The 24,033-nt window shown below is 39.9% G+C and overlaps 1 protein-coding gene across 1 annotated transcript in view; it reads right to left on the reverse strand.

The window, feature by feature from the left end:
- Positions 1–24,033, reverse strand: part of pou6f2 (POU class 6 homeobox 2) — a 122,312-nt gene that overhangs the window by 19,018 nt on the left and 79,261 nt on the right. The window contains exons 8-9 of the mRNA XM_041814615.1: positions 16,695–16,832; positions 1,383–1,592 (exon numbers count right to left, since the gene is read on the reverse strand). Of these exons, the coding sequence (XP_041670549.1) occupies positions 1,383–1,592; positions 16,695–16,832 (348 nt within the window). The remainder of the gene's footprint in view (positions 1–1,382; positions 1,593–16,694; positions 16,833–24,033) is intronic.

Genomic DNA, 24,033 nt, shown 5'->3' on the forward strand with positions numbered 1-24,033 from the left:
TTTACTAATGTAGGAGACAGCGAGAGTCAACTCAGACTCTCCTCCGTCTCAATCTCTGCAGTTTAAAAACTGCTTGCGACAATTAGAGACTTTTTCCCTTGTCATCAGACCTGCAAGGGTGCTAATAATGTCAGCCTGAATCTGGAATAAAACCATGGACACAGCAGTCCCCATATCAAACATAATTCATGATCCACAGGCTACGTGCTCTGATGGCGGGAAAACGATGTATTTTCATGTTTTATGCACATTTGAATTGCTTTTACAAGATCAAGATGGTACGTCTACACTTTTAAAGTGAAAAGCTGTCTCCGCCGCAGCTGGGCCGGCTTCTCCTCTCCTTCTTTGCAATTAATTATTTTCTCCGTGGCATGTGTTTGTTTGGGGGGTGTCAACAGCGATGCACACACTGTCAGGACTGTTGACAGGCTCGGAGAATTATCTAGCTTCACTGGAAATATTCTAGACTGCCGGCTCTGACAACCGTAAATTATGCCCGTGGAACAATGTGTACATGCGGGCTTTGAAGTGGAGACGAAAGCATAAACATTATTACAAATGCATTAATTCATTCAACAGTGTGATCTGGTGTTTTCAGTGAGCCACAATTAGGTGTCCATCTGCTGGGAGTTCATCCGTCCTGCACTGTACGGGCCTTCAGCATGAACTTTTACCCTGTAATTCTGCGCTGACATCGTCATTATCGAGTCAATAACATTTTCATTGTTGTGTGAATGCATCTGACTCCACTCTCTGTATGGATCTTCAAACCAGGAGGAGAAAATGATTGAGCTGGAGTTTCTACACTTACAGTATCAACTCAAATCTCAAAAGAAGTTTAAATCAAAACAAAATACTTGTTTGTTCAGGTCAGAGAGGACAAATCATACGGCTAGAGTGTTTGATTGAAGAAGGAGAGACGTAAGGAGGGAAAGAAGCGGAAAGAGGTGGAGAACAGAGGGAGAAGTGTTTTTAGTTTTAAGTGGGGTGATGAAAAGTGTTGCTTTTTTCAGGGGTTTGGGGCTCTGCAGGGGAGCAGCAGCCTCCCTGAGTCTGAGTCTGAGAGGTTTGCTGACAAGTGCCACTGAAAACACACTGAAACATGAAAAACACACACAAATATTGTAAATAATTGTACAAAACACTGACTGGAGTGAAGCAATTGAGGGCTGTGAGTGTTGCAGGAGGAATAAAATGAGCTGTTTAGCATAAAGCAGTGTTGGGATATTGACTCCATGAATAAACACAGCTCTGGTTTAAATCCACTAGGTGTTGCTCATTCAACAGTTTTAAAATCAGCTGTTGGAACATCAGTTTAAGTGCATAATAAGCTACTGTATAAGATATCTTCCTCTGTAAATGTGTGTACTTGTGTGTGTTACCTGCTGTCCGGGCTTGATTGGTGACAGCGTGATTCCCTGGGTGTTGATGACAGGCAGGATCTGATTGCCGATCACTGTGGCGATGATCTGGCCTTGAGCGTTGGTCAGAAGCTGAGGTGTAATTGGCTGTACCTGCAGTGCTGGGTTGCCACCCCCTGATTGGCTGGAGGGCCCTGCAGAGTTGGGCATCAGTGGGATTGTTCCAATTATCTACAAAGGGGGTAGAGAGGAGACAAAATCAGCTGGGTGGTTTTAAGAAAGAAGATGGAGCAGGGAGGGTAAACGCCACTGGAGGTAACAGTCTTAATGATAGCTGTCGCTGTGACGCCTTTTTTCTGTGTGAACAAAACACAAGATGGTCATTTTGCAGCGGTACGAGGCTAATCAGTGCACTCAGCTTGTGTGATTTAAAAAGGGAACATGCACAAGTGTCCACTGATCGTCTGTCTCTGAGGTGGTTTTACAGCCAAGAACAAGTGAAGCTAAAGCAGACTGCTGGGAGCGCCCTGCAAAGGTCAACCCCGAATACCTGTATGTGTGATGGTGCACACCACTGACTGTATTATCCATCAACCAGGCCAGGACCAGGGATGAGAGCGTGCGTCTAAGTGTGTTTGTGCCTAAGTGTCTTTGTGTGTCTCTGGTGAGCAGCTGAGAGACAGAGACCCCCGTTTCACCCTCTCATACACGGAGCTGCAAAAGTGGGAAGAAAGAGCCACAGAAGAAACAATAAGAGGGAGAAAAGAGGAGCATCAGAGAGTGAGACAGGACCCTGTGCTTCTAATTCTACTCTCAGGGTCCCAGGGGTACTTCACCCCCTCCTACACCCCCCCTGCTTTCCTCTCCTCTGTGGCTGTAATCAGGAAGGGCAGATCAAAGGGGGCGGCAGAGTGTCACTGCAGCGTTTTAGCTCTCAGAGCTGCCAGAGTGTGGCCAGGAGTGGCGCTTTAGGGGGGTCTTAGCGCCTCTTCACCATGATGAAGGTTAATGTCATCTGGGGACTGGTTCTGAGCAGCCGTTGCCTCGACCCCCCTGCTGACATCTCTCCTCTACCAAGCCTCATTACACCAGAGAGCAGCTCAACGAGGATGAGATGCCCATCATTTCAAATTCTGTTATGTGTGCTTCTTCTGTAAACTAGGACTGGATGATATGGACCAAAACTCACTTTAAGCATTTTTTAACTGAATGGTGGTTTATGATGTATATCTTGATATTTGTTTCTGTAAAGAAGCGCAGGTGTAGGTGTGGGTTCCGCTCAGTTGGTAGAGCAGGTGCCCATATACAGAGGCGGTCATGGGATTGATTTCAGATGCTGGGGCATGTCTTTCCCGACTCTATCTCACCACATTTATGGACTCTTTTCAGCTGTCCTTTCAAAATAAAGGTGAACAAGTAAAAAAATATATATATATCTTTAAAAAGAAGGAAGAAAAGGTTGTCATACTACCAGAATTGATATTGTTGATATAATTCTAGTAAAACTAGATTGAACTATACTGAAACCTGTTTGATACCACTGTGAGAAAAATAGATTAAAAAATAGAAACTCAATATTGGTCAATTTTGTGCTAGTTAAAAAAATATCCAGATAAACTCTTACACAGGGCTCCCACACACTTTTAAGAAAGAATTTTAAAGACCTAAAACAAGAAAATTAATAACACTAAATGCACTGAAAGTGAAATGTCAATTTATTTGATACTTTTTTGGGTCATAAAAAAACAAAAAATAATCGTTTCTGGCCTCTATTTTGTCACTATTGAAAGCAGTGATATTAATCATAACATACGATACAAGCATATATGCAAAAAAACAAAAACAAAAAAAGAATAAATGTAGCTAGGAAAAAAGCTTTGATAAAGACAAGTCTTAGTCAAAGTGCCTTCTAAAATTAAAGACATTTCACAATCCAAAATAAGACTTTTTAAGAACTCAAATTTAGAATTTCTGATTTAAAATCTTTTAAAACTTTTTAAGGACCTGCAAGACCCCTGCTTACACACCGTCCAAATTGTACAAAAACATTGGCAACATTTCTATATAACAAAATTACTGCTCTCTTAAATATCATGTGTTTCACAATAATAAAATCACTAACATTTCAATAATCTTTGGTATTGTAAAGTATAGAAACTTGAAGAACTCCAGACATATTTCAACCGTAAAAAACGAGCGTAGCCTAAATTGAACAAATATGTTGTTAACTTTTGGAAAAGTGGTTGAAGGTGGAGAAGAATGAGGCCAGTTCCATCCACTTAGGTTGGACTACATTCTTTGATAATTTAAACAAGAAATCAGCCACAATTGGGGTCAAGACGTCTATTTTTGTAGCCTTTCTTAGATGTGAAACATTTAAATTTTGTTCACATTAATTTGAATGTATCTAGTTAAACAATTCTTTTGTATTATTATGTGACAGAATATATTACTGGTTTTGTTTATGAAGTCAACTCAAAATAATTGTGTGGCACAAAATATACACTTGTTGCATCTAAGTTCTGTGCGACACAGGAGACATAGCCCTCTGTGTACTGATTCTTAATGGATGTTACATATATGCATCCATTACACTGCTGTGACACTCTGAAAGTAACCAAGAAGCTCTTCCTTTCACTGGATCCTCAAAGACTGTTCTGTACAGCCTAAGGTACAATTACTCAACAACAAACTGAAGACAAAACACTAAACAAATGGAATTTTGTAGCATGAGCTGGTGTTTCCTTAAAATGTCACATCACTTTTACGATAATGTCTCTAGGGTTAAAAAGGTTTGTGTTGTTTGATATATGTCAGGCTGACACTAAAAGTTGTTTTCATTATAACGCCATCTCTATCCATCAGTTGATCTCTCTCTTTAAACACAATTTTGTGTTTGATTCATCAAAATATTAAGATCAATAATTTGAAATGTAATAACAATATGAACTAAATACTTTTTGCTTTCTCCTTTTGTAAAAAGTTTGCTTCATCAGTTTTGTGTGGCTTGATAAAGAGAATAATTGAAATATGCTGGTTGAACTTAATTTATCTGTGTGAAAATAGTGTATCAAAGATTACTGTGTTAAACCAATCAGTAAAATATGCATTAGATTAAAACAAACTTAGGAGGGGTTATTTGTTTTAATAAAATTAGTTTCAATGAGTTAATGTAGCTGATTTTATATTAGACTAAGGGTTCCTAAACTTTTCAGCCTGTGAACCCTAAAATAACACCAGAGCCTGGGGACCCCCAGGTCTCTGGAGGTGTTTAAAGCATTTGATGCTATGCGATTACTTTCATTTTAACACAAATCTCACTTCAAAGCTATGGATTTATTCTAAATTTTCTTTTACAATAATAGATATAATAATGGACTTTGAACTATTTCTAATTTCTTGTCTTTTTGAAAAGCATCTCGTGACCCCACCTGCCCTCGTGTCTTGTGACCCCCAGGGGTCCTGACACCCACTTTGGAAACAATTGTATTAGATGGGTTCAGTTTGAGTTTGAGCCACAAATTTTGGATAGAAATCCTTCCCACAGTTAAATTGAGTCCATCAGATAAACTTTTTTATTTAACTCAATATAATCTGATTTCACTGATAATAAATGAAATAAAATAAAGGAAATAACAGCTCCCTGTTTGGACTAAACATTTCCATTAGATTTTCTTTAGGTCATTAAGCACTTTATGTTTGTAGAATTAACTATAAATAATCTTTTCTTGAATGAACATATAAGCTTTACTGATATAAATGAGTCTTATTCTATATATTGTTTAAACATTTCTTAAAACACTGTGAACATTGCTTTCTTTTTCTTTGATTTTATATTCATCTTCTTAACTTTCACAGCATCTTCTGACCTGCCTAGACTGCCTCCCTGGTCTCTATTGCCACCTCTGCTGAGCGTGTGCCTCGCCTCCTCCTCCTCTCTCCCCATCTCTTTGACATAATAGGGAGGGATCAGTGAGAGAAAGGTGGGCCGATGATCTGTAATTCATCCTCGCCACGGCTCATTTGCTTACGTTGCTTCGCATTAGGGAAGAGATAATTTATCTCTCTCTCAGCGCCGGCTTTACAAATTCCCTGTAATGCTCTCCTGCCACTTAGCATATTTTATTGCCCTGCCTGACGCTCTTGTCTCTCGAGTCCCACTGATCCCGCTTTGCATGCCACTGTGGCAGGGAACTTGTTCCGCTCAATTATTCATCGTCATTGGACTAAGTGGTTGTTCTATAAGCATAATAAAAGAGCGGGCAACTGACAGCTTAGCTCTCGTCCCTGTCCCACCATGCAATGCTTCTCCATCTGAGCATCTCTGGCAGATGTTTCATGGCAGTGAGTCCGAACTCTTCAGGCGGGAAGGAGTCCTTAGAGCGGTCTAGTATTTGAGAGGGAACTTAAAGAGAAAAGAGAGGACTTTGTTTTACATTTTACTAATGGGGATCATTTAGTTAATGCTGAGGTGTGCAGAGCAATGCCTTACAAAAGATAGTGTTATTAATCTTTTAAGTTTAAGACATGAGGATGAGTGTTACACAGCTTTTCTTAAAAGCTACTATGAGGAGTTTTTGGTTGGTTATGAAACAGACTTAAGTGAATATTGATGTGTTTTTATGACCAACAAATGCACAAGAAAGGATCAGCTGCAAAACTGATTACCTCTACAGTTATTTTTAATGCCTGAAACTGCAACAGAGGGTAGGTTTTAAAGTAAATGTTATGCTGCAACCTGCCGAACACTTTTATTTTACATTCTAAATGGCAAAGATTCACAGTGATTGATGTCTTTGATGATTAAGAGGAAGCAGGATATGAATTTTGTTAAAATACAACAAAAACATGTAATGAAAAAAATTATTAAATAGATCAGACATACTAGTTTGTCCACAGGGGGTGCAAAAATCAACACAAATCAGAAGGAGCTTTAAAGTTCAAACCAAAACCTGAGTGAGAAAGGTCAGATTCTGCAGCTTGACTTCAGCTTACATTACAATTTCCCCCACAGATGCACTGGTTAGCTGACAACATGCTTATATTCTCCCAACAAATTCTCCAATAATTGAATTATCTTGGTATAAACTTCATGTAGTGTAAAGTATTTAGTCAAAAACTGTAAAACTTTAGGAGAATTTTCCACTGTATGCTTATGTTAAAGGAACCTTCTGGTTGTGTTGATTATGGCGACCTCTGTGGACAAACTTAAGATGATTTATCTCCTAGATGACTGTGTGTGAGTTGTGTTGTCTGACTGGTGTTTTCAGTTTGTAATTAATGTCAAACAAGCGCCTCAATAAAGTTCTGAAGTGGAGAAATTTTAAAAGGTTGTTTTAGGCACAGGTTTAGTTCAGTCGGTAGAACAAGTGGCCACAATCAAGAGGCTAAAGTCACTGTAGCACTGGTTGCAGGATCAATTCCTGGTCTCGGTGCTGTTTGGTGCATCTCTTTCCCCTAGTTTCTCGCCTCATGTTTTCTGTCTCTCTGCGACTGTCCTATTTGGAATAAAGGCAAAAAGCCCCAAAAATCTTGAAAAAAAGGGGAAAAAACAAAAAAAATTTCTGTGAGTATTTCAGTCACCAAAGATCTTAGGGGGGCCCAAGGCTTTGTCTGCTCTGACGCTGCCTGTCATGTTATTTTACAGATGACCACATCAGTTATTTCTATGAGGTACTTCCATCATCATTATTTTTCCAGTGAAGAAGGCTGAACAGCTAGAAATTGTTAACCGTGTCCTTCCAACATGCTGTACTCCAAAACAACCAGCAGGAAATTCCCTGTCCCCACAACTAGTTTAAATTTCATGGAAACGATTTTTAAGGCTGAATTTCGTTGTTCCATTATTTCCTAAATAAGCAGCCCTAAAGACCCTCTCCCAGTCACGGCTAAGACCCTCTCCTCAGTTGTCTTTCAGTTCCTTCGCCTTTATTTGGCTTCCCTTGTTTGCTTCCCGCTCCACTTCGTATGACATGTGAGTACTGTTCCTCTCTCCGCCCAGCAGAACTCATTAAGATTATGCTGCTCTTGTTTCCGTAGAAATGTCATCTCATCTCTCCAGCCAGGGCAATCTGTGTCTTTAGCCATGGTCGCCGGGCAATATCTCTGCCCATTTTCTCTCCTCCACTGTTCATGCGGTGAATTGAGAACCCCGAGAGGGAAAATGTTTGGGAAGTTTGGTTCAAACTCCAAAGGAAGCTAAAATTCAGAGCAAATCAAAGCCTTAAACAGCAGACACATGTTGGTGCACTGGACAGAGGACATTTCCTGAGAAGTGTGACAGATATTTGCTATTAATTTGACATCCTTTGGTTTATATTCTCAACAACACTTTGGACAAATACAGAAGAACTGAACTATTATATGTTAACCAGCCCAATAAGAAAAAGAGTAAATCAGTAGAAGATCCTTTACAGCTCATTAAAGTACTGATTTATCAGCTTTTTGAGTGAAATTGAACCTTTCTAAATTCAAGAAAATATATGCTTACAGAAATTTAACATGTGTAGTTCATGGAGCCACCACAGAGAGCATTCTGGGAACATTAGTGCTTTAAAAGATTAACTGAAGGTGAAACTAATCAATAGCTGCAGCCTTAAAGTAGATTTACAATCACAAGCTCAACAGTGGTTTACACAGGGGTTACTTATGATCTACGGGGATGTGAGTTATCATCAATACACAGTGAACAAGTGCTGGGGTTCATTCACGTTACAGACTGACTTCCTCTCTTGCTAAATGTTAGGCCTAGCGCTGACGGGATATCAAGTTTAAAAAGGTACACTGTCTAAAATTGGAAAACATTTACATGCTGGAAAAAAAAACTTTGGTAACAAAAAAATATATACAGTGCTTATCAAATTTATTAGACCACCTGTCATATTGTCTCAGAGACCATCCAGCATCATGAAGTGCTTTAATGCTGACTCCTTCATTTTCAGTGAGCTCTCCACGTTTAACCATTTTGAACAGGAATGAAGAATTTCAAACTGAATTCACCCAAATTTGAGCCGGCTCACTGGGCTTCTCTGAGAAGTCAGAAATGAATCAAGCATAACATTCAACCACTAAAACTCATTTTTCTGTTCAGGAATGCAAGTAAATAACTATAATTTGACATATTAATCAAAAAATAATAATGTGCTTTAGTATTTTTTCAGTTGTTTTGCAAATCAGTAAATTTGAAAATTCATGGATAACAATAATAATTATATTTTAGCATTAAAACTATCATCTGGGTTAAGGAGCTTCAACAAATTGGTGTATTAACCACTGCAGAAACATAAAAAAGATTTTGGTAATTACCAATGCTGTTAATTTAGGGCAGCTGTGGCATAAACCTTACTTTTGGTGGTGGTCTAATAAATTTGTTAAGCACTGTATATATCTTTATATTTTGTGGGTGCCAGTTTAGCACAGTTGGTAGAGTAGGCACCCATATATAAAGGCTAAAGTCCTCAACGCCTGGCCAAGGGATCTATACCCAGTGTTTAAATACATGCTTTCTCATCACAGATTTTCTGTCTCTTTTAAGCTCTCCTATCTGAACAAAGGCATGAGCCCAAAAAATAATCAAAAAAATAAATAAATTAATAATAATTAAAAAAAAAAAAAACATTTAAAAAAATGTATAATAAAACATTTTTGAACTGCAAATTTGCGCATGCACATTTTTTATTCATGAAGTTATTTCATTCTATCTGTGAAATAACCCTTTAGTAAGAGGTCATATGTGATCATAACTGGAAGCTCGAACCCCTCAGAAAATAAGATACCCATTGCAGCCCCGTACATTTTTGTTACAATACAGTTCTTGTGACATTATATTTCAAAAAGAACAACAAAAAGTATAGGAGGCAGCATAACAAAACAAATGTGCTGCTTGAGGGTAACATCATGGCACAGAGAGCTAAGTCAATTAAAGTAAAACATTTTAATATACTATATATAGAGAGGTGATAAATCACTTATTTAGAAAGACCTACTTATAAACATTATGTTTTATTTTTACCAAGCTTGTTCTGCCAAATGCTGATGGCTAAATATATCACACTATACCTTTAAGATACCATATATTGAATATATTGGGCAAGACATTATTGTTCATATCAATTCAGTTTATGACGAAGTTGATAAAAAACCCAAACAACAAATAACAGGCGTAATGCTCAGCAAACAGACTGTTTGGTGTAAGAACCCCCAGCAATAATATTCTTACCGATAACAAAATTATCACTTTAACTTTGGTCTAAATGAGAAAAAAACTTTCATATCAGGGCTGTCAAACAATGACACTTTTATACTGCAATTTTATCACAAAATTTCCATAGGTAATTATGAATCTCCTTTATATTGCAGTTTGAAATCTTGGTAATTTGCATTTAAAATTGCTTTTGTTTCATTGCGGATTACTGTGCTGTACACTAAAGGTGACTAACTTCCCTATTTGGCTGCAAACCTGCTTTTATATTGAAAGAATGTAAGGTGTTTCAGGTCGATTGAAGGTTATGGCATGAATTTAACCATGGAAAAAGGAACTGGTTATGAATTGAAAAGGATATAAAGGGAGAGAGGAAAGGCAAATGTCTGATAACACAAGGTGCAGATGACTTTTGACTTGTCTACTGAGCTGTCTGTGAGTTTTTCAGTAAAATGAGACATCAAGGAGCGGTGTTTTTGTGTGTATGTGTTTTTTTTACATTATTACAGTAGCAGGGAGACGTTGTGGTGGCTCAACCAAAGAGTGATGAAAGGAACAATAAAGAAGCTGATTAATATGATTAAAAAAATAATACATTGATTAAATGATACTTAATTGCATCGTGATCAATGTATTAATTCTCACAGTCCTATTTTATAGGATGACCGTGGCTCAGCCAGTAGATTCAGTCGATTGCAATCATCAGGTTGTGGGTTTGATCCCCAGCTCCTGCCATGACATGTTGATGTGTCCTTGGGCAAGATACTTAACCCCAATTTGCTCCCACTGGTGTGTAAATGTATTTGGATGCATATGAATAGCCAACAGTGACCTCTGCCATCAGTGTGTGAATGTGGCGTGAAAGGGTATGAATGGGTAGGTGTGTAAAAGCACTGTGATTAGTCACATGACTAGAAAAGTGAAATACAAGTCCATATACCTAGTTTTAGGTGGTACTACTATTTTCTAATGTCAGTTTTTGTCTGCATGTTGTTTCTGTGCAGCTGGCTGTTAGTAAAAGTGCCTGTGTGATCTGACTGTGTTTTTGTTCATTATTACAGAAAAATATTGTGATATACATCAGTGTTTGCTATTCAGCTTCAATCTTAGGTCCATATCCCCCAACCCTAGTTAAGGCTAAGCTATACTTTGCATGTTCCTCTTACCTGCTGTTTCCTGAAGAAGCCCCTGCTTAATCCAGATTTAGGTGCAAAGAGCCGATGATAGAGGACAGAAATGCTGGAAGTGGAGGCTCAAATCAAGGAAAAAGATTGTTTCCTCCACATTTCAGAAAGTGGGATTTTCTACAAACACCTTTCTCCACCCCAGGTACACTACATGAGACAACCTCTTAATGTCCCCATTTCCTGACATGTTTTTTTACTCCCATATTTAAGCTCCCAGTGAAGTGGGAAAAAAAGATGCTGACTGAAATGCCACAGATTCCAAAAGAGGGAAAAAAACATTTCTGGGGTGAGATTGACTTAACAATATTCTGGCTTTTATCCACAGCCCTAATCACTGTTGTAGAGGCGGTGAGGATAAAAGAGCCTCATTGATTCTCCTTGGAGAATAAAAAGGCCGGGCCCAACATAATTAAGGTTTAAAAACATATTGAACTGCAAACGCTGATCAAACCAGGAGCTTTTCAAGGTCCCACGGCTCGGGCTTATGAAAAGGCCTTTTTTGACAGAGCTGTGGCAGAAATTAGGAGGTCAAAAGACAGAATAGTATTTGTTAAAATCAAGGAAAGCTGACTTTTCACTCATGGAGTATTGAGGCTATACAGATGGGTCCCCAAATTCTAATTAAACAATCAATTGCTGGTAAATAAAAAACAACACTTGATAAAAAGCAGTGACACCGGCTGCTGTTTTGTAGCTTTTCACGCTGACACAAGTTTTTAGAGTGTGTTCAGTGGACCTCCAGTCTTGTTTGGTGTATGTATTAGCCTATATAATCTCCTTGGTGTTGGGGGGAAGGGGGGCGGGACTTTCTGATAGGGTAGTGCATGTTTCAGAGCCCTCTGTCTGAATAATGTTGTGGAATAATGAGGTGGGGAGCAAAGGCTGTAGCCCAGGGCTTTGACCGTCTCTGTGACCTGATTATGTCAGGGGCTGTCAGCCGCCAAGACACTACAAAAGCACAGAGCAGCCCATCAAGTCCATATCCACAGTGATCTGTCCCCAGCGCTGCAGGCACCTTGTGGGCCAGGGAAGTCCATACTGTCTCATTAGCGACGTTTAGCATCAAGAGCTCGCGAACGGACAACACTTAACTGTAAACAATGAGGCCTGGTCACGCTGGTGGAACTGAGGCTTCACTCTTGTAGGCTACATGTCAAGCAAAACATTAAATATTAACTGTTTTAGTGTGAAGAAACACGGCTTATTACTTTACTTTACCATGCTTTTTAGTTAAGACACTGTAAGGGGTCTAAAGATGAAACAGGGGTTAAGGTAAATAACACAGAGTGGCATGAAAGGGCACATTGTCCGTACAATTTTCCTTTAATATGTGCCGTGTGCTCCTGCGATAAGATGATTCATTAGATAGGGTCCCACAATGACAAGCATCATCGTTCAAGCCTCTGGCTACTGATGGAACAATTCTGCAGCCACCCTGTAAATATGACAAGGTCAGCGTTTTACTGAGACAGGCGCATGCGGATAAGAGTAAGAAGGGCTTTGTTTATTCCCAAAAAGCTTAATATATGGCGGGTTGGCTGCTGGAGTGCAGACAAACAGCTTCAAGACGGCACAAAGACCCACCAGTGGAAATCTATGAGCAAAGATCAGAAATACTATACAAATGTTGTATTTGGTGCTGCACTTTCACACATGAAAAATGGTCTCTTACAAATCTGTGAGCAAATGAACTGTTTTCTATCTGCAGTTCTTAATTAGCTCTATGCATTACTGATCACTCAGGAACTTTTGCAGCTTGTTAGCGTTAGAACTCTGCCCCAAAAATGATACAGCAAATTAATGCTGTTTATTTTCCAATACTAAATCCTACTCCTCATATCAATACATGAAACGGATTACCAAGTCCCTTTTCTGTACAGACATTATGTGCAGGTAGGTAATTAATCACAAAAAGGTTACAATTTTGGGTGTCCTAGGATTTGTTTTTGCTCCCATGGTATCAAAAAAGGTATTGGTGTTGCTCTGTAGCAGGGGTTTTCAAAGTTTCATAAGATTTTCTGTATACTTTTTTAATCATCTGTCTTTCAAGGCAAATAGTTGATCGTTTTTGGCAATCAACTAATTGCCAATATTGCCTTTTTAATGATGCTCAGCTCTAATTCTGAGGAAACAATGAGTCTTAGTGATTGATGCAGGATTGCACTATGGAAAGGAATAACTCCACCTTCAGACCTACTCGGTACTAGCTTATGATCATTGTTAATGCTGAACAAATGCATTTACACTAGTTGCTCTGGTATGTACAGTGCTTAATATTTGAGTTGCTTTTCCTGTAGCCACATCTCCTTAAGCTTCCCGCCAATCTCAAAATGACAGAAAAGTTTATGCAGCCTTATTCTGTCATTAGCAAGCACCTTTATACAAATTACTCACTGTGGGGCATCATCAGGGCCAATCCAGAAAAATCCAGACTTTAAATGTCATGGTTGTGCTTCATGCAAGGTAAATCCGTTAAACTCACTTGTTTGTAAAGTGCAGGAATTGTACTCAATGTAGGCAGAAATTTTCTGATGATAACTGCATTGTACTTGTCCATTTTGAGCTCCAAAGTACTAACTTTCCACCATCTCCATTCATTCCTAACAGCTGCCCCTCATTTCCTGCCCCCCATCCGGCATTTGCACATCATGAGGATCACATGACTGCAACAACAAGGGGTGCAAGATATTCAAAGTTTTTCAGCCAAATATGCCCAAAACAATTTTTGTAGCTACTCGTATCAATACCAATATTTAAATGCATTTCTGACATAAATCATAATTCCTTGAAATATTTAGAGTTTGAGGATGAATTAATAAACACTTCTGAAGTGTAAAGAATGACGGTGAATAAATAAGAAGACTCTAGCGAATGTAGGTCTGTCAGTCAGTGTAGTGTAGTGTCTAGTGTAGGATTTTGCATGACTGGAATTTGAACCATCAATCTCCCAGATCCAAGTCAGCAGGGTAACCCATTGATCTATCCAGCATCTCAGCTGGGAGGTGAGAGGAGGATCAGCAGAAGAGGGCGGAACTTTCTTCCAAGCAGAGAGGGGAGGGCAAACTAAACCTGGGGGCGGATGCTCACTCCCCACATGAGGTCATGAGGGTAAAATCTGAGAATGGCTTGTGTCAGCACACATTTTCTGAAAGGTGGAGAAAGAGGGTGGAAGGAAATGGGTTTTTCTGGTATTTGAGGGGCTTTAGGACAGGCCAGGGGCACATATTTTTGTTAGAAAAGCCTGAAAAAGTGTTTTTTGCATAGCATGTCCCCTTTAAATATCCATAATGGCTGTTATAAATTCATATATCGGCATATCAGATACTGGCAAAAATCCAATATTATGAATCCCTGTCTGTATTGTATTGAAAAATTCTGATACTGTGAAAACCCTATTTTCATCATCAATACCACTTTAAAGCCCAGTCTCTTTTCTAGCTTGGTGTTGCTACACATTTTAACATTCAAGGCAAGTCTCAACTGGAGGCCCGTATGCTTTTACAGTAGTGTTAAAAGAGTTTGTAGATCAAAAATGATAAGATAACAAAGCAAGACATAGAAAAATAACTATAAGAAATAACTAGTAGAAATAAAAATCTGTCCAGTTCCAAGACAAAATAATCCTGGTTTGTTTCAAGCGTTAAGAAGAAAAAGATCATCTGGAGCAGTGGTTCACAACGAGGGCGTCGAGACGCCCCGGGGGGTTGCCAGACAATGAAAGGGGGCCACCAGATGGCTTCCAAAAACAAAGAGTATTTTCAAATGATTTCAAATTGTATATTTTATCCATTTTATAAAAAAAAGGTCATTTGTTAGGATTCCTACCGAAATCAAAGAAATGAAAAAACAAACAAAAAAAAAAAATCTTAAAACGTCAGTCTGCACACAACTATACCTCAACCACCTTCAGGTACAGAACTGTGCAGAAGTTTAAGGCATGTTTGGGCAGAAATTTGAGGCTGAAGTCAGGTGTGTAATGGCGAGTACGCCCACCTGAGGGCCCCATTGGGTGGGTAGGAGGATTGACACCACACGTCATGCTCTGGATGTCTTTGTACATTACCAAGGGCATGGGAAAATAATCTGATGAAAACAAAACAAAAACCACAGCTTTAGGGCGGAGTTATGGGTAGATGTGGCACCTAAACATAGCCTAGGGTGCTGTTAGGGTAGGTGGGAGGGTTGCCACAACACCCTGGTTGTCCTGTGTATGTTCTAAGCACCTGAAAACTGTCAATGGTTGCTGGGCATATTACCAGAGGTGCAAAGGCCCAGACAAAAGAAATGCTGTTAAGCTCTACCTTGGCTGCTGAGCGACACACATACGTGACAAATGTGTCGACAGTGACTCTGGCTGCTCTCCCTCCTCTCTTCAGCCCGGGGTTGTGGAATATCAGGACCTATGAAGAACCGTTAGCGCTCTACATGCCTAAAACTTCTGCACAGTACTTTACGCCGGGGGTTCCCAGTCTCTGGCACCTTTATATTTGGGGTTGCTGTATGAAAAGTTTGAGAACCTCTGATCTAGAGCATGGGCTCCCAACCTGGGGTCTGGGACCTCCCAGAAGGGGTGCCAAAGATCATGGGGGGGGCATGAGGCTTTGTCTGCTCTGAGGCTGCCAAAAATAGATTTGCAAATATTAACTAAAACTATGAAAAAGCAGTTAAGTAGTTTGTACAAAGGTCTTTTGAGAAGAAAAGCATGCATAGGCCTTTTTTAGGGGTTTATCAGTGAAACAATGCAAATCTATGTTGATTTTTAATGGCAGTGTTTCACTTTTTCTTCTCTCTTGGGTCCTGGAGGGGCTCGCTTTTCTTAGGTACATGTAGGGGGGGCTACAAGGAAAAATGGTTGGGAAACACTGATCTAGAGACTCATGAACATCCATAGACTCTCGAGTCTCAAGCATGATTTTCCAAATAAAGGCCCTTGGTTTAATATATATATCTAGTGCTATTACTATAAAGACCAAAGAAATTATTGAGGCCTTAGTGAGGGATGTGAGTGATGGGGACAACTCTGCTGCTTGTGCTGGCTGCACGGATGTAAATATTTGTTGAAATTGTGGTAAGAAACATTTTTCTGCTATCATATGAAATTTTAAATCATGCACCATGTGCTTTTAATGACAACAGAGATTCTGATATGTTTATATGGCTCCAAAGGCTAGCACAACTGTTAGGTGATTTTATAAACAAATATCTGTTATTTGTCCTCCCCATCGAGCAGATCGTTTGAAAAGACTAATTTTCTTACAAAGCAACATCAAAGTAGTGATTTGTAATTTAATTTTTTAATTAACACGCTAATTTTGAACATTATTAGATAGTATTTCTAGGAGAAATTTACAATTTCAAAGTCTTTGCCATCTTTGAATTGCTTGATTTTGTTTGAAATATATAAAAGGCCCATCTTGTATTGCTGGCAAAAAAGGGGAGGGTCATTTCATGTAATTACTGAAGTAAATAAGAGCCCAGAGTATCAAAGTTTTTCAGGCCAAATGACTTGTTTTTAACAGCCTGTGAATGTATATTTTTAATTAAATACTTATGACTCAGTCACACTGCAAACTTAATGCTGCACTTTGTAAAATCTGTATATTATGTAGGGCAGAAGTTCTGCAATGGTGGGTTGGAACCCAGAGGTGGGTTGCAGAGCCATTTTCAGAGGGTCTTGTCAAGACTTTAAAGAAATTCTTAACATGCCTTTGTTAAATTTCTTTGTTATGTCACATTTTGTACCTTGTAAGATCCCATCAGCAATATTTCTCCAATAAAAAATCTGATTGGTTAAAAATTCTTAAAATTCAGCACAGCATTTTTCCAGATGGAGTATTGTAACATATCATTATAAGTGTAATATTAGGATCCATTTATCATGATATGCACCACATGGTGTTCCTGCTAGTACCCAGCCCTAGTGAGCGTCTTGTATTTGGCACTCACCTGTCCTTGTGCATTGGTGACCAGCTGCCCCGTGGCTCCTTGCAGGTTTGAAAGGGTGTTTCCAAACACCTGAGACCCTGCGATGGATCCCATAGCTGCTGCTGCTGCTACTGCTGCCTGGCTGGCCAGTGGATTCAGCTGTAAAGGGCAAAGAAATCATTCATCAAGCCTGCATTCTTTTATGGAGTTCCTGCAGATGTTTGCTAGTTAAATGAAAAAAAAAGGAACTTCAGGTGGGCTCAATGTGTGAGGGGGGGTTCACCTGCTATTCTTTGTTGCAGAGGCCACAATAGGCTAAGTGTGGTGGGGTTTGTACAGTCCAGCAGAGAGGGCTGTGCAGTCCATCATAAGGCTCCCAGAGGCCTGTGCTCCTGAACCCAGTGGGATGCTCCAGGGTAGGGAGGAGCAGCAAGATCGGGAGGGTGGCTGTGAATAAGTGGCCATTTTACCACTCTAAGTGCTTCCTCTGGCCCCTGGGGCTCCCCGCGGGCCGAGCTCAGTCTCTCCACCCGCGGCAATGGTCCTACACAACCCCACTCGCACAATAGAACCAGGCATTGCAGCCATGCATCACTATATCGTTGCTCCCTTCAATACACTTCGACTAAGAATTCCTCCTGCGTCATAATGCACTTGCACACTGTTACTTCTGAAGGAGAGGAGGGCTGAAATGACCATCTTTACCCTCGCTGTAATGGACCCATCTGGTCTGGCCTGTGCTTGTGAAAAGAGGCTCCTTGCATCGGGGAGAGGCTGTAGAGCCCTGCCACATCGACGAGATTACCCATATAAATCAAGCTAACCACTTATTAGGGGGCTGAAAATGCACTGCTGATTTGGTTGTAGTGCAGCAGAGCAAAGTCTTATTAGGTTGAGTAAGTAGATCAAAGACCAAGAAGAGATAGGAGACCTCCCAATTACTCAACAGAATAGAGAAATAATAGAAACACTGCTAAGGAGCAGGCTGCTGCTCCCTGCTGCTAATATTGGCAGGCTGCATATTCAAACAAAAGCAGCAGAAATTAAAAGTAGAGTTCATATAACAGCCCTGAGCCTGTTTTCTATAACATAAAGTCTGTTGAAAAAAACATTATTTTACTGAAAGCATCTTTCCACACTCTCTCTGCTCTGTGGGGAATTCAGCTTTGTTCATCTGAGATCATTCAGTTGCCATTCATCTTTTATCTTACCCCACCACCATATATTATTACACTTTCTGAAATCAAATGATGAAAAAATGCCACGGAGCGATCAATACTTTTTCATTGACAGTAAAGGTTAAGCACATTAAGAATGACACTGCATTTGTCTTATGAAATCATATTTCATGTTGGTGGCCTCAAATTGGCCGTGATTGATATTGCCTTCCCTCGTCTGAAAGTCATCCACTTTTTCCTCGATAATCGCAAGATTGTCTTTTATGTGTCCAGCGGTCGTCCTTCAGAGATCTTCACGTCTCAAATGTTAGAAAAGAACGATCCTGACCTTACATGTGAAACTAACAGGATGAGAAAACCCCTGTCAAGCTGCAATTAACCTGAAGCATTGGATATAAATGCCCCCAAACCATCGTGAACTGTGGGGGGAAATGCAATCTGGGTGCTCTTACAGTTTAAAAACATCTAAGTCCATGTTTTGTTTTTCCTTCAAGTGCAAAGAGAGACGAGAGTTTATTTTCATCCTTTTTTCTTTTAGTCAGAACCAGAGCAGATCAGTCTTCTTGCAGAGATGCATCCAAAATATATTTTCTATTTGATAAACGCAAAGTGGATTTTTTTTGTGCAAGGATTATCAGTCCGGGATATTACAATGATAAACAACAACACTGATTTTGATAGATTATTTCTTTTTGGGCAATTATAAAAAAACAAAAACAAACTCACACTCCCCCCCTGCAGCCCTAAAAGGGATAGCTTAAATAAATAGCCTTCATAAATAATGAAACATGATACACAAATATCTAAGTTCATTGTTTTTATCAACTTCACCTACTTTTACATTTAAAAACTGCATTTTGTATTTACTCAGGTTATCTTTGTCTAGTATTATAATTTGAGTGTGACAAATGTGCAAAAAATACAAGGGAGGATAACCGGGAAAGGGGCAAATACTTTTTTTGTTTTTAACAGCACTGTATGTTTAGAATAACAATTTAGCTGATGGTAGATACCTATGTTTTATATTTCTTTAGGTGTAACGCTCCCACAACACCTTTATTTTCTTCAATGTTTAACCATGAAAACAGAATAGAGGTCATCCAACAGGTCAAAACCTCTGCCCAATAAGAAATCTCTTGTCTAAATCAGCAGTTAGATGCACCAGATGGCATGATTAAAAGAATACAACACAACATCTTCTGCTGATAGCAGTTCATACCTACATTATTTGCCACAAGGGCTGATATCAGCAAATATCGATGTTAAACTGATGCATCTGTGCATCCTAAGTTGAAACGACTGCTGTTAAGTGTTCGCAATCAAACTAATGCTGGAATAGTTTGGCTTTATTTACTTTAAAAACACCCATTCTCTCTCACATACAGTTCTAATCATTTACATGTGATTCTGTGATAAAAGAAAAGTCTAATCAAAAGACACAGATAATACTGAGCACCCACTCCTCTAACATGTATACATCAATAATAGATACTGGTTTTGGTATAGCTTTTATGTCAGTAATTATTTGTATAAAATAAGTCAACACAGAGTGGGGATAAAAACACATTTGTTACACAGGAAAATGGCTAAAGCTGCAATTTGCTGAAGAGATAGAAAAAGGCACATTTTATTTGAGCTTTGCTCCTCTTGAAGACAAAAATGAATCGATTTTGTTTGAAAAACTTCCAGAAGCAGATGAAAAATATTTCAAAAGAGAGCAGCAGTCAAAGGAAGACATAAATAAGGCAGAAACATCTCCACCATCATTGAGTATCAATGGTAAGTTTTTTAAAGAAGTTGTATAAATATGTTTTAAATAGGACCATCTTTAAGTGGTGCATGTTAAGGTGAAATCAGTGCTTATTCATTCCTATTGAACCTTATAATACTCAACCTTTAAATCCTAAACGAAGATCTAATTGTACAAATGTGGGTAACAGAGTTTTCTTGAGACACTTTTTTACTATTTTGCCTCACTCATGATACATGCTGTAGTTGAGACAGTGGTTAAAAAGGAGAAATAACATCGACTAGCAACTGTGCTGGTTCATGTGTTGTGAATGTAAAACATAATTTGAAGTGGGTTTTTAATCCATGTTGGTGAAAAGTATTATGTGAATCGTGATACTGAATGTGGACACAGGGAAAAGCCAACACGGCCAGTTGAACAGAGTTAAACAGAGACTGCAGATCAACTCACAGATAATGTGATCCGCTTAGACGAGCACACCCAGACTCTCCCTGAAAATCTGCTGTGCTCGGCATCATTGTGTGAGTGATGGGTTGTTGCAGAAGCTTTCAGATTTATTTGAAATATTATCATTGTGTTTCATTCGATGATAGCCCTTTCAGATGCTATGTTATTCTGGTAAATCTAGGTGAAAAAGAGAGCAGAGCTCTATTGCTGCATCTCTTGCCACTGGGTAATATGGATAGCAGCTGAAAGGGGAGCCAGGAATAAGGAGAGGCGAGGCTGTGTTCAACACCTAAACAGGTGATTTTCCGCCACGGTGACTCCTCTCAACACCTCGGCGGGAGGCACAAAATGACAGACCTGGCCTAGCATTTGTGCTGATTGCATGTGTTGCAGGAGATAAACAGTGATCTTCCAGTTTGCAGAGGCTGCATGTTAACCATTGTGTTTGGTTCTTTTCATTTACCATGAAAAGGGGGGGATGACCGCTCTGGTCAGCCACACAAGTGTTGTGATAACTCTGCTGCAAGAATAAAGTGGATTGTGTTTTGTTAGAGAAATGTTTACGGTGTTAAGTCAAATTTGAGCCAATGCAGAAATACTGGCCAGGCGTTTTTAGGTTGGCCAGTTTTTCCTAAGCAAAGCTGAAGCGTCTGTTAAATGATGTGACATCAACTTGTCTCCTTTAAATCTGCTGTCACTCCTTACAACATTACAGTTCAACATCACCAAATAAACAAAGCTACTCAGAGATCAACAAAAACTGAATAAAAATCTCAGAAAATGCATCTTTTCTCTGTTTGCTACGCAGAGAAGAGAATCTAAACTCCGCCAAGCTCTCCGTCGCCTGTTTGACCATGAGGGTCACCTGGTGCAGCAACCCGTGTAATCTCAGGAATAGAGGGAAAATAGCGTCCCCTGCAAACCGTGGAAAGACCCCTGGAAACCCAAAAATTGTCTGACACAAACTAACTGGAGTTTATTCTTGGGGTTTTGCTCTTTTCATGTGGCCGTTTTAAATTTAATTGCTTTTTTTCGGGGGCTTGCACAGGGGGAGAAAAAAAGAGCAGAGATAAATGGACAAAGTGGTGCAGACACCAGCAGTAGACAGGCAGATTTTGTCTTTGGCTTCAGCGGTCTGTAAAAACTTATTTTCTGCTCATCTATGATTCAACAAGAGAATCAAACATTTATCTAATATATCAGAGAAAAGTGAAAGAGAATAAAAGAATACAGAGAATGGTTTAGCAAATTAGTGGCCAGTAATTTTTCAATGAAAGCAGATATGTGTCAATTTGTGTTTTTCCTTTAAAGGGCTGATTTTTGGGAATATCTGGAAGGTTTTTAGGCCTTAATGATTGATTCTTTACCTTTGAACATGGAAAGTCAATAGTTATATTGTTTCTGAGAATAATGCACTTCATCTCTGGAACAACCTGGAAGTTTCCCTTGTTGATCCATCTCCTCCTGATCTTTCCCCACACCGGAGTGAATGTAATCAGCTGTGACATGAGAAAACACGTTCTCTGTCTGTCAGGACTCTGCAAGTCTTCCTCTGACAGTCCTCTCCTGACTCTCCTCCTCCTCCTCCTCCTCTTCCCCCACAAACGGCCTCTCTCCCACCTCCCTGTCTCCCCTCCCTCACATCCGCAGTGCTTATGAACATCAAAATGCCATTAGGCCCTCCAAAACACCTCTGGTCCCTTGGTTGGCGAGGCCTCGCACTCTGGCCACGCACTTTGAGCCCTCTGTGCGCCGACTATTGCTCACCACTGGGCCTCTGCTGCGGCCGATGTGAAAAATAAACCCCAAAAAGAGCCATTCTTGGGGAAAAATATTGGGAAGTGAAAGACAGATAGAACAACTGGGGCAGATAACACCCGGCAAAAACACAATAACGCTGCATCCGGTGACAGTTGGACATTGTAATTGCTTAAGGCAGTGGAGGGACGGTGGCGGTGGCAGCGGGTGTGGACGAAGAGGTGGCTGAGGTGGCATGGTGGGTGCTAATGGAGTGATGTCATATGAAGTATCAGAATGACAGCTAGTTAACTGAGGGGGTTTGGCTGATCAAATAAAATGCATTAACTCCAGGAAATGGATATCGCAGGCGGCCTCAGAAATGGCCATATCTAATGAGGCAAAATGCAAATGAAGGAGGAAAAGAGTCGTGAAAACGTTTAAACTAACTATAAAGGGATGATGGAGTACAGGACAGTGGCCGTCAATCTCCCCGCTCATTACTTTCATGGGAAATTAACAGCAGCTTTAATCATTACATAAAATCTGCTCCAGCCCATTTGTTGATAATTGTGAGGCGCAGAGGTTCAGAGAGGGTTCTTTGTCATCAATCACAGCAGCAGTGTATTTCCTCTGCTTAGGGGACACTCTGCGAGTAAAAATATAAGTTATACTACATTCCTCTTGCACTATTTCTCTTCCTGAGGAATGATCTATAATATTTAGCTGTTTCCAGATGTATTAAATTTGAAACTACTTGGTGATTAAGTATCTGCAGGAAAGTGCTGACCATTTCAGCCCATGATGTGACATATTTGGTGCAGTTATTTCTGTGCCGTACAAGTGTTGGGTTGGAAATCACAGCAGCGTAAAACTGGTGTTGCAGTAAATCCAGAGCTGCTCTGGCTATGACTGCAAGGTGGATGCTTAGCCTCACTTTTGGCTGCTGTGAGAAAATGAAAAACAAAATCATTAAGAGTCAGGAGATCAGACTATAAAGAAATCATGAAGACTATTATTCTGCTGTTTTAGCCAGGACTCTCTCTGGCCTTTGGAGGAAATTAACTCAAATATTCAATATGTAATAAAACATGTTTTTTAGTTTAGTACTTCTCTTCCACCTTCTACAAACCATTCGTTTTCATTTAGGGCGGAGATGGCGTCTCTTTTCACTCTGCTGTTGTTTGACATATAAATATAGCATTTGAATGACTTTAATATCCTCCTAATCAATGTCCGGTGATCTTTTGATGTCCTCAATTCAATATAGGAAGGGTCATCCATGCCGCAGCTTTATAAACACAATAAAGGTAAATGATTACTCTCCACTGTGGTGTCCAAAAATACGGCCAGTAATGAAGAGAAATGGAGGAGTTTGAGGGGGAGGCCTGTCATGTGTCATTGGCCAACTATAAGCTCTAAGATTAATCACGAGAGAGGGGCTCTGTGGCTAAGATGTGGTCACCCTTGATCGATAAATCCACCTCTTTCCCTCCCCATCCTCCCCCCTATGGCTCCCTGCTTGGCTGTCTCTCTCCAAAATATACACAATTGTTGTTACAGGCTAAATCAGCATAAGTGAAGGGATGAATTGATGACATTTCAAGGCGTATTTGTATTGATTACTGGAATTTTGACTTCTGAGGCTCCTCTCTTTGAGGAGTTGACTTAAGGAAATGCACTCTTCTTGCATGAAAGCTGAGTCTATTTACAAGAATCTATCAATTTTGCATCCGTAGTCCTAATGAAAGAGAGCATAAAATCAGACGCTAGAAAAAATAAAAATTCAAAATGGTCCTCTTAGACGTCAGGGCAGCAGGACACAGTTTAGAGGTATTTCAATTCAGCCAACTATAGATTTCAAAATACAGAGTGAATCCAGCCTAACCATGACCGACACTGTAGAGAAGAATTTCTGATAATATTCTGCAGGGACCACAAATGGGACTTTTGACTTGGTCTATGAGGAGGGCATAATGCAATAACATTGCATTAGAAGGGTCTTTTTACAGCGTGGCAGTGCTGCGTGGCTGTATTCCTCGTGTGTGAACCTGGTGCTCTGTTTGCGGTCACTAATGGGCATCAGAAATTACAGGCAGTGGAATCGCGCCCCGCGGGGGGACTGGCCTCCTCAGCGGAGCGGAGCACTTAGACAGTGTCTGGGAGCCTGCTGGAGGAGGAAGGGGGGAACTCAATGTCATAGCCCTGCCTCATAATTAAAGAAACCCTATTCCTTATCCACTGTTAG

This window comes from Cheilinus undulatus, linkage group 19 (assembly GCF_018320785.1).
Source record: "Cheilinus undulatus linkage group 19, ASM1832078v1, whole genome shotgun sequence".
NCBI lineage: Eukaryota > Metazoa > Chordata > Actinopteri > Labriformes > Labridae > Cheilinus > Cheilinus undulatus.